Below are 12,649 nucleotides of genomic sequence, written 5' to 3'. Positions count from 1 at the left end.
TTGTCAAAACCATAATCACAAGACAAGGTTAGTGACAAATCCAAACTCATATTGATTAAACTTGTGCAATCTTAAATTCTTGCCATTTGGCAGCTCAGGTGCCTGCCATTGCTTCCAAGTAGTTGTGCAACCAATTGAGAACTCTCAGAACTCCTATGCAAAGCCAACTTGAATAGGCACAAAAATTTCAACACGATAGGTTATAAACCTCAAGTCGTGTGCTAGTGAAGGACTTTAGGTTTTATTCTTGATTAAGTCTTGAAACTTTCAAGAGCTTTAAGACTCCCACTGTCCTCTTGACATATAAGACTCCCTTGTCAAATATTCAAGAGATAGTGCGGATTCTTTATCAAGACTAACACTTTACACAATTGGCCTAAGTTGGTCTCTGTTTTATCCAAAACATCACAACTTACCAATTTCAAATGTACAAGAGTAGATAACCTTTTACTCTTACATTTGACTAGTGTTAACAAACCCTCTTTAAGATATGTCACTCAAGTTACAATCTTGGAGTATGACTCTAAGAATTGTTTTGGAACGAAGTATGACTCATCTTTTTGATTTAACCATTTCAACAATTCATGACTCCTCTTCTTAGTCATAAGAATGCACTAAGATGACTTTAGAGGACCAATTGTGATATGGTATCTTAATCATTAAGATGATCATAAACATGATACTAAAGTACTCTCCCATCTTTTCAGATTTGAGAAACTTTTATCTTTCTGCCATACTTTGATTCTTCTTATTCGTTCTGTCTCACATTGAAACTTCTCCAATGCTACAGACTTATACTTAAACTTATAAGTATAACCATATTTACTGAACTTAAGTAAATCATGACGAATAGTCTTCTTGATCTTTTGTGGTGGACTTGACCAGTGCACAAGAATGTGTACTCGATCCCTTAGTCCTTTCCTTATTCACATAAGGAATTAGTCTTAATTTTCCAAGCTGAAAGTTCTCATTCATCATACTATACAACTTGCATGATTCCAAGTTTCGGTCCAATTGAACCTTGGGTGATGAGAATCTTTCCTTATTTGGTAATATTAGACACTACCACAACCGAAAGAATCAAATCAATTTTTCCAATATTGCTATCAATGGAATCTTATAAGCAACAACTTTTCACAAATGCCATTGTAAGGATACTTAAAATAAATAAAATCAAAACCTTTTTCTTTTATTTTAAAACTTTGCGGAAAAACTTATCCTTACAATCCATATGAAAACCTTGTTGTTATCTATTCCTAAGCAATATAAATATCATAACTCTTAAGTAATAGCCCAAAATTCTGATCACCGAACCATGCGATTGAAATCCATCTTCGCGATCAGAATCAGCATGTACTTAATAGAGATAGACAATGGACTTTACCTGAAGTAGAGTCAAACTTATTGACTTTAACATCCTTATGTAAATTTGGCAGCTTCGTAACCAATGCCCCTTCCTTTGGCAATAGTTACCTATGGACCCTTGATAATGGGACTATCTCAGACTTCGCCTCTCTCTTTACCATTGGGTCAACCGACTTGACTATGGCCGATCCCTTTCCATTGGGAAGAGAGAGCTTTACTGGATATCCAATGTCATCATTGTCAATGTCCATAGCGTTTTAGGAAGTTGATCTTAGCAAATAGATAAGATCATTAAGGGTCTTGTCTTAGTCTGTTTCATAGGATTCCCAAAAGAACTCACTATGTGACTTAGAAAGTAGTTGAGCCACCAACTTTCTCAAGACTTTGACACCCAACTCTCCCGGCTTGTCAATATGTGACTACATCTCCAAGATGTGATCACACCTAGACCTTGCCTTGCCAATAGGGCTTGAGTGACCTTAAACTTTTTAGGAACTTGTGGGTTAGGGAGAATAACTGGAGGAGGTGAAAGAAGTATGATATCCATGGGACATCATCTTCATTTAGGAAAACTTGTTTCAAGAGATTTGGGAAGATCATAAATATCTAGACCAGACATCTTTTTGGGAGATATTCAAGATAGTTGATTTAAAGTCCTTAATATGACACCCAATATGAAATATTAAGGCTAGGACCCAACAAACTATTTTATAACTTAGAAGAGGGATGCCGTAATCCAAGCTATAAAATATTTGAAGGTAGGTGAATGACGATTCACCAATTTCCACCATGAAAAACGAAATAATTTATTAGGTTTTAATTGGATTTGAAAGTCCTAGATCTTTGAGATTCATTGAACTGTTCAAAGGCATGTATCAATCTCGAGTGTGCCCTTCAGGTTTTGTGACTGGGATGCCGAGGATCACAAAACAAGGTGTGAATATCCATGCAAATATACTTGGTACCCTTAATATTTACCCCTTAATCAGTGTGCCGGTTAACCACACACGCTCCACCGATACTATGATAAATATTAAGTTACCCTTTGCCTACCTTGTTAAGTCCAGGTTAGTGTGCCGGTTAACCACACACGCTCCATTAACGACTTAAGCAAAGTGCAAAGTGTAATTTCATGGGTTAGCACCAAATTCACATTTTCCTAAGTAACTAAGATTGGGTATTAATAAGAGTTTAGTTACTTAGTATTTATCATTAATACTTTTAATGAAAGGAGAATTATAGTCCTTGTCCTACCCGTTCGGCTAACGACCCTCCACCAGTCAAGGAAGCGGTGGGTGAGAGTGGACACCCATTAAACTGTCATTTTATAGGCAGTAACCTTATACCCCCTTATAGACCGGCTTCGTGAATGAGGCCTACTAACGGTAAGACTGACTTTACTCTTATACATATATATAAATATTATTAACTTATAATATTATAAAGTATAAGGGTTGAATTTTAACTTTTAAAATTCTAAGGGCTAACTTGGAATTAAAGTATTCATAAGTGAAAACTTTTCAAATTCCAAAACTTGAGGGCAAGTTTTGAAACTATTCAAAACTAATTAATTTCATAACTTATGAGTTTAAAGTAGTTTTAATTAAAAAAAAAAAAAAAAAAAAAAAAAAAAAAAAAAAAAACTCTTCAAGTTCCATAACTTGAGGACAAGTTATGGAAGATTTAAACTAATTAATAAAAAAATAACTTTTTTTATTGTAACTTATGGAACTAATTAAGGTTACACTTTTTTTTTTATTTAATGAAAGGACTCTTGAACCTCCATAACTTGAGGACAAGTTATGGAGTCATAAAACCATTTAATTAGAACTAGACTCTTCATTTTGTAACATTTGCCAACTTTTATGAGTTTTATGATTCTTAAATGTGACTTTTCATATAACTTGAGGACAAGTTACAAAAACACACTTTGGAATCAACTCTTAGATTAAAATGGATTGAAAACAACTATTTCACACAACTTTTCTATTAATCTAAGAACCTCATAAGAACAAGATAATTCAAATCATCAATCTTCAAGAAATTAGCATGAACATATAAACTAATACAAATCTTGAGATTATGACAATTATCTTAGAAATTGGATTAGCATGAACATTACCACATCAAAAACAAGTTTATAAGTCCAAAAACATCTTAGGGTAATGTTCCTAGTCCAATTCCAGCCAAAACAATCGAATATATGCATCCAACTCGATTTTTCAGCTACTTTTGCAAGTATAACAAGAAAACAAGCCTAGGCTCTGATACCACTGTTGGGTTATGAGCATTCTAACACTCCTAAGTGTACATGCAACCCTAAATACCTTGGATCTATGTTTTTTCTATTATACATACAATTATGAACATCCAAGGTATTATCCTAATCTAGCATACAAAATAATAAATATAACAAGATAGAATACATACCTCTTTGATGTAGAATGTCTTCATGAAGCTTGAGTGCCTAGTGCCCCAAGTGTGACACCTCAAATGGTTCACACAACACCAAATACACTTGGAATAACTTGAGATAAACTTGAACACTCCTTGAAATCGTCTAGCCCTCACACTCACACATTAGTGCACGATTTCTTGAGCCATGGGATTCTTTTATATGGTGGCTATTAGGGTTACACCATGTAACTCATAACTTTACCCATTCCTTATGCTCCATGGATTTTAACCTCCATGGAGTATCCATGGGTCACCCCATGGACTTAGTCCAACATAAGGAATCTTGGATCACAAGCCCACATATATAAGAATGAATGATTTACGCAATCAACCCATATATTTAATTAGTCTCCTTTTGATCACTTAATTAATTCCAAATTAATTCTTGATCAATACTAATTAAATAACCTTATTAATATATTAGAACTTATAATATATTAACCAACCTTAAGTGTTATTTCTCTCATTATAGTCTATCCAAATGCATGATGCCATGCAACCCAAATGGACCATGCCGGGTCGGGTCAAGTCTTACCAATTATAGTTATGGACTTAGACATTAATCCAACAAGCAGCAGTCAAAAGATCTTCACTCATAAAGATACTATGTGTTGCATTCCATTCAGACTCTTGTTCTGTGTCCATTTTGATACACACCTAGAAATCAAGATGAATACAAGTAAGAAATCTATTGGTTTTTATCAATATAAGATGAGTGTTGCTACCAATGTGAAAAACTCTAAAAGAGCCCCACCAAATCCACAAATAGGCCTATAACTACAATTAAGATAAGAACAGATCAAAATTGTACCAACAATTAAAATAAGAACAGATCAAAAATAGGCCTGTTACTACAATTATTTTGGGAAATAATTGTTCCAAAATAAGAACCTCATCAAGTATAAAGCAAACAATCAACTGTATATTATCGAAAAAATAATAGGTATCATCACAAATTACAGATAAACGTAACATTCAGGGACTTGAAACCTAACGAGCTAAGTCGGTTCAATGTCTCCAGTACCATCTAAACTTGGACCATGGAAAGAAAATTAAAGTCGTAATTCGAGTTCCTCAGCTGTTACCTGGTTTACTACAGCCATGGCTTCCTCCGTTTGCTCTGATTTTCTTTTCCGAGGACAGATTGAGAGAAGAGGAACACAAAGATTTGTAACTTGAAGTCGAATTTGGTTTTCCAATTGATTAACGATGGGAAAAACTCACCTGTGATCAACGAGATAAAGCCGCTCATCATCGATGTCGGACAGACTCTGGATTGAACGAGCGGTGTTGCTGCTTCCGAACATCGAGTCGTCCTCTGGCTCAGAGACCGGAAGCTCAGGGGCGAAGGAGAATCGGGAGGTTCGGAGCGATCGGACCTCTGGCTGATTTATCAGGGCACGAAACTTCGAGAGGGAAGAATGACGCAACCGCCGCGATGTTAAATCTATCAATCATCAGAGAATCTTCAATGAAGGCGATGGTTGTTGACAGAGGTAGGGTGGTTGTTGGAGGGAGGAGGGAGCGGTGGACGAAGATGGAGGATTTTGGTGAAGAACATGATACACGATACACTGAGAAAGAGAGAGTAATTGATATTTCAATTAACAATTAATTTGATCTTTTTAATTTTTTATACCAGATTTACCCTTGTAGTCTTTTGCTAAAAACCTGATATACCATTAAATTTAGTCATATTTACAAAATATGCCACTAATCATCTAATCCGTCAAAAAAATTGACCCAACGCTCCACTTTTAGTTTTCGGGTTATCGGGAAACTTTGAGTTCTCAAATGATCATTCCTCTCTCTCTTTATATATATATATATATATATATATATATATATATATATATATATATATATATATATATATATATATATATATATATATATATATATATATATTAAAAACCAAAAGCTAGTTAAAAACTAGTAAAAACGAAATGGGATCTTGGACCCACATATTTTAATTCTAAAAACCTTATTTAGAAAACAATTTTAATGAGTTTTTATTTTTAATTTTCAATGAAAATTTAGAAAACTTTGAAAAACTATAAAAACCATTTTTCTAATTTGCATACAATTTGCGAAATAGAAATTTTTCATTTTCTTGGAAAAGATTTTAAAACTGAATCAACTAAACACGTTTTCAAAATTATCGTTTTCATTTGAAAATTTTCATGGAAAACTAAAATTTTTCCACAACTAAACACTCTTAACGTTTCTAAAAAAGCCAATTAAAAGAAAACGCAACAATGTTATGCAAAATAAATGCCTTCGTTACTTGTTCTTACAAAAGATGGTCATCGCGTTCTGGTAAGTCTAAAGAACTCATATATCAGTCATAAAAATCGCATCAATCTTGAGACACTTCATTCTCGCCGCAAGTCTACCGTCAATCCAGAAAGTCATTAAAATTAAACATTTAATCCAATTTAGTTCTTTTTTGCTTTTATTTTGTTAAAGTTGAAGATATCCACATTTCTCACCCCTCCTAACCTACTTGTCTACTACTATATCAACTTTTCTCTCTCGTTTCATTTACACCCCTTTCATCTCACAACATGAAAACAAATATTTTACTCCATCCCAACTCACTTAATTTTTAATTTTAAAATAAATACAAACTAATTTAAATCATACAAGATTAATTAATAAAGATATTAAAAACATATAAAACAAATTCACAAACTAATTAAAAACATACAAAACTATTTTAATATACAATTCTTATTGCATGATTTACAAATAACAAAACTTAAGAGAGTAAAACGAGAGAATTTAGAAAGAGAAAGCAACAAGTTACATAACCCATTGAAATACACATTTGGGAGGTACATCCATGATGGGAAGGGTGTTCATGGAGGTACCGACGGTACCTACCACATATTTCTTCAACTCGTGTGTGATAGCGTCCACCTTTCTAATTCCCCCCCCCCCCCCCCCCACCCACCAAAAATAATCGGACCGGTTTCAATTGAACTGTCCAGTTAAAATTGTTTATATCGATTTTCGAAAACAATACATTCATTCAAACATTGTTTGTATACTTAATAAATTAACCGATACACAAATGCAACAATACTATTTTGTAAAAAATATAATGTTAATCATAATAAGAGATATAACAAAACAAGTTTCTTATAAATATATTTTATATTTATCTGTATAGGCAAACAAAGTTTTTATTTATTAGACCATAATGTATCATCAACTTTTACCTTTTAGTCTTTATCACATTTTACCTTTTAGTTTTTGAGTGATGGGAGTTTGTCCATCACTTTTATTTCACTCAGAGAAAGGAAATCATCACATTTCACTACCTTCACTTTTATTTTATTTTTTTAAATAAAAATAATGATTTTTAAGATTTATAATTATTATATATATATTAAAGTTGTGGAAGAAATGAATAGTAAACTTGTGATATTTTGTCCAAGTTTGGTCCATTGATTTACATATCCGGTCCCTGTACTTCTTTAATTAATTTATTCATGTGTTCCATTCAACTTACCATTTTTTTGGCAGAATTGGTCCCTGTATTATTGTTGGAAGTTATGAATACTAAATTTGGATGTTTTTTGGCAACTTTGGTCATTATTCTTTACCCATTTTGACACTTTTGGTCCTTGCAATCAATATTTTTACACTTTTTTGGAACCTTTTAATATTTAAAGTTTGGCCACAAAACTTTAACGGTTTGACAACTTTGATCCGTTTTCTAAAAAGTTGCTAATTCCTACCCCTTTAATTCTTTAGCTATTTTCACACTTCTGGTCCTTGCAGTCAAAACTTTTACATTTTTTGTCCGTGGCAAAGCCCCAGACTTTTCATCCTTGCACTTTCTATGTCTGTCATATTTATCAATTCGGAAACAACATTGAAAGCTTCTGGCCCCCGCGTAGCGGGGGTAACCTTTCTAGTTCAAAAAATAAATATAATTTTTTTCAAAATGAGTAATAAACACAAAAATAATTAAAATAAAAATACTTCATTTCTTAAAAAAAGATACATAAAAAACAATCAAGATTAAAAAAACCTAGAAAACAACCAATATTAAAAACACAATCTAGATTAAAAAACGACCTAGAAAACATAATTAAGAATTACATAATATCCAATTTTGAAAAAAAAACAAAATACATCACTTGGAATCGTTGTCCTCGACATCGTCATCCGAATCTTCGCTCGGGTCCTCGACGAACATATCCAAATCTTTATCTGATTCGTCACAAATCATCGTGCCAACACTTTGTCTGGGGCTGTATGTGAGCCCTACAAACGTGCTCTATCAAATCCGCACAGACGACATGATGGATGTCGCGATCATGTACTTTTTTTATTTGCCCTATATTCTTACGTACCAACGACTACTCCTTTGACATTTGACAAAACTTCATTTCCGTTGTATCGGCATATCGTTCTTCCTTCATCTTCTATAATCATATTATGTAATATGATGCATGTGTACATTATGTGTTGCAACCTTTTCACTTTATATGACTGTGCCCCGACTTGTAGTACTTGTCAACCCCTCATGAGTACACAAAATGTTCGCTCCACGTCATTCCTAACCGACTCTTGTGCTTGTTTAAAAACTTTTTTCTTTTTTTCGTCGTTTAGACATGCGAATGATTTTATAAAAACAAATAAGGTAGGATATATCTTGTCAGTAAGATAGTACACGCACTTATCTGTTATCCAATTTACTTCAAATGGTACATCGTGCGACTTTCCAATGTAGTAGTTGTTGAATACCGACGATTGGTCTAGAACATTGATGTCTTTGTTTGCACCAGTTTGACCAAAGAATGAATGTCATATCTAAAGATCATGTGATGTGATTGCTTCTAGAACAATCGTCAGCTCTCTGTGGTCGTCTTGCATGTATTGACCATGCCATGCGTTGGGACACAATGCCCAATGCTTACTTTCCTAGGAACCCATGCTTACTTTCATGCATTGTGTATGATTGGTGGACATCATTGATGGTTTGTTTGCGCAAATATCATTGTCCGCAAGGTAATAGCTTTCGCGAACTTGTACACATTTTCCGTATGGTATGCTCAGACATCCTCAAATACTCGTCTCATTTGTCTGCGCCCATGTTGTATGCTAACCGACAAATTGCGGTTGTGCATTTTTGAATTAGAGATATACCTTTTTTGCGTCTCGCATCTCGCTTCCATTGAAAATATGGAAAGCGACCTTCCAAATCGCCAACAATACGTAAAACTAACTTCTTCCTCATCAAGAGTAAGCCGTCAAAAAATTTTAGCGTACACGACGTCATTTGCAAAATAGTATTCTATAAAATGATTGTGCAGGACTTCGCAATTTCTTTGCAACTATGAATTTCTTTTCTGAGGTTGTGAACGTGACTTTGACCTTGTCGGTTTCAGAAATACGCCATAGTTTTTTCCATGACAGAACCGACAAATAGTATCTCTTCTTAAACCGTCGAATTGGATGACGAAGATGACAACATTGTGTTTTAATGAATTTATTGAGAGAATATGTAGAAATAAGTATGAAAATTAAGTTAGATTGGTTTGGTATTTATAAGGTTATAAATGAATTTTTAAAAAAAAGTAGCCGCTTGAATGTAGTTGTTTTAAATGAGATTAAAAAAAACATTTTTTTTAATTTTATTGTTAGAAAAAAGTAAAAGAAAAAAAAAATTGTCCGGTGAAGAGAGAGGAGGCAAACAAGCCTCTCCTCACTCCGAAACTGCAACCCTCAAACCACACCCCTGGTATGGTTCCCCTTCTCGCGTTAGCTTCCCACTCCACTCCATTTGGCCTTACTTCAAAAATAAGTTTTGTATAATAAAGTAACTAAATTAAAAGAGATTTCCACAAAATCCAAAAATAGATTATAACAAAAACTATTTTTTGTTGTTTTTATAAAACAACGAAATTAAATATCTTTTTTTTTTTTAATACCTATCCTCTTATTATTTTTAGATGATGACAAATATAATAAAATTTATTAATTTTATTAAATATGACAAATGTCATAATCTTAAATGTATAGAAAGACAGTGGGAATAAAAAATAAAAGGATATGTGATTCTTCAAATAACTTTATCACATTTACAGTAGAATAAAATTTTATCACATTATCCAAAATTGAATAAGTTAATTTTAGCAAAGTTGAAAGAAATTTGTAAAATTCACATGATTAAATGTGTTTGATAACTCTGTAATTAAAATACATGATTACAAGTAAAAGAAAAATGATAACGTAACCATGATTTTTATGTCATGTTTTTATGTCATGAATGATTTTTATGTCATGATTACAAGTAATTAAAATACATGATTACAAGTAAAAGAAAAATGATAACGTAACCATGATTTTTATGTCATGTTTTCAGGTCCTAAATGACATACTTTAGGGTTCAAAACACAAGATTCATCATTAGGAAGTTAAAAGGGTTGATATTCATTTGTTATATCATGGTTCATGAGTAGTAATCACACCATTTCTACAAGCCAAGAAAAGCCATTTTCTGACGATATCATGTGTTGTATCTTGTACTTTTATTTTTCTGGTACTTTATATTATAAAGAGTTTATGTAGATCATCTTGAATGGTAAGAGTTTTCAAAAATGTTTGTCAAAATAAATAGAAAACAATTGAAACGAGAGATTAGCAAAGGTGGCATCCATGTATCCTCCACCATAAACATAAGTGTTCTCATGGTACTTCTTGTGTTTATTCTAGTCACATTCGTTATTGATCGTTACAAAACAATTGTAATCCCTAAAGATTTGTATTTCCCTCGATTGACCACGGTCACAAAAACTCCTTATTCTTCGGTCTTTATATTTCATAGATCTTCATCGTATTTTCCTTCAGTAGACGGTGTTATAGAATTTACTGATTCGACTGGTCCTGTGGATATTTGGCATTCACTGAGCGATGAAGAGCTCGCGGAGAAAGCGATGATGGTCCCGCGTGTAGCTGAAGATCCAAAGAAAGTCGCTTTCATGTTCTTGACGAGGAGACAATTGCCCTTAAGGTTATTTTGGGAAAAGTTCTTTGAAGGGCATGATGGTCTTTTCTCGATTTACCTTCACACATCTCCCGATTTCAACTACGAACCTCCAAACTCATCGGTATTTTATAAACGAAGAATCCCAAGCAAGGTTTGATGTGCAAATCAACATAAATCTAAAATAAAATTTATTTAAAAAATCGATTTGTGTTTTTTACCTTTTTAGAAATCCACTACACACAATAATAAAGAAAAAAAATCACCTTCTCGTATGACGGTCTTTTTGTATTCATTTTACAGTTTGTTCAATGGGGGAAACCAACAATGATTGATGCTGAGAGAAGACTTCTAGCAAATGCATTACTCGACTTCTCAAATCAAAGGTTCATATTACTATCGGAATCATGCATTCCTCTATTCAATTTCACTACCATCTACAATTACCTCATGAATGCCAACGGAAGTTTCCTTAGTTCATTTGATGACCCAAGGAAAATAGGTCGTGGGAGATACAACAAACGTATGGGTCCCACAATAACGTTAAAAGATTGGCGTAAAGGTTCCCAATGGTTCGAAGTTAACCGAGAGCTCGCTCATGAAATAATCTCTGACAAAACGTATTATCACGTGTTTCAAACTCATTGTTTGCCACCTTGTTATATGGATGAACATTACTTACCTACACTAGTAAATAAGGTTCGTCCTGATTTGACCACAAATACAACTGTGACGTGGACAGATTGGTCTGGTGGTGGGTCCCACCCTATGATGTTTATGAAGAAAGATATCACAAAAATGTTTATAAATGAGGTTAGATACGGGTCCAATTGTACTTATAACGGTGTTAATAGCAAGATTTGCTTCGTATTTGCTAGGAAGTTTCATCCGAGCACTTTAGACCCATTGCTAAAGATGGCCCAAAAGATATTTGGGTTTAGCCCATAGAGTCCAAGTTCCTAAGTGTTATTAGTTGAAAAAATTAAGATCATATGTACCACCTTTATTGGTATCACAATGCCATGTTATGATGACTTATATTTGATGATATTTAATAATAAAATTATTATGTCTTGCTACATAAAGGAACTAAAAGTATTCAATCTTTAGAAGATGGTTAATTATTGAAGCCACTAAAGAATAAAAAATGGGTTGGAGTGGGAATAAGTGGAAGAAGGGGTTGGATACTTGGGTGCAATAAGTGGGGGAATTATAAAATGAGATTCAATGGAATCTAAATGAGAGAATAAGACCACCCACAGGCCACAGCGAAGGACTTTAAAACAACTTGCAATGGCACATATATTCCAATTTGCAAGCCATGTAGATCAACACCTTTCAAATATTGAAAGGTTTGCAAATCTTTTCTATTTCAATATCTAATTTATTTAATCATCCTTTTATTATATTAACCTGTATATAGAAGTTTTAGTTACTTGGTTTTCCTAATTTCGTTTTCCTTTTGTGTTCTTTTATATTTTTTTTTTGAAACCGCGGAATATTATTAATTTTAATTTTAATTATTATTTGATTAATAAATATTAATAACTATTGTTTATTTAAAATATATATAATTATAAGCATATGACATGTATTTTCAGAGTCAACTACAAACATATTTAGTTTAAGAGATTTGGAACGGATTTAGAGACGAAGAAAATGAGAATTAATATTGTAGTATTCATTTTGTGATTCATCTTTTGGTAACGTCTTAATATTTAAATATTTAATAAAGCAAACTAAATTTAATATTTATTATTATTTTGTTATTTTATATTTAAAAATATTATTTTAATTGTAAATATTTAAATTTATGTTTATTTA

The 12,649-nt window shown here is 32.8% G+C and overlaps 1 protein-coding gene across 1 annotated transcript; it reads left to right on the top strand.

Moving 5' to 3' along the window:
• The first annotated feature begins 10,529 nt into the window (after positions 1-10,529).
• LOC145104231 (glycosyltransferase BC10-like) lies at positions 10,530-11,773 on the top strand. The gene is made up of 2 exons (XM_079041502.1): positions 10,530-10,979; positions 11,129-11,773. The coding sequence occupies exons 1-2, from the start codon at positions 10,530-10,532 to the stop codon at positions 11,771-11,773; spliced, it is 1,095 nt and encodes a 364-aa protein (XP_078897628.1).
• Positions 11,774-12,649: the final 876 nt, after the last annotated feature.

Source organism: Lactuca virosa, chromosome 4 (assembly GCF_052849685.1).
Source record: "Lactuca virosa cultivar CGN04683 chromosome 4, Lactuca_virosa_CGN04683_v6, whole genome shotgun sequence".
Classification (NCBI taxonomy): domain Eukaryota; kingdom Viridiplantae; phylum Streptophyta; class Magnoliopsida; order Asterales; family Asteraceae; genus Lactuca; species Lactuca virosa.
The sequence above is the reverse complement of the archived record's forward strand: the minus strand, read 5'-3'. Positions and strand labels throughout refer to the sequence as shown.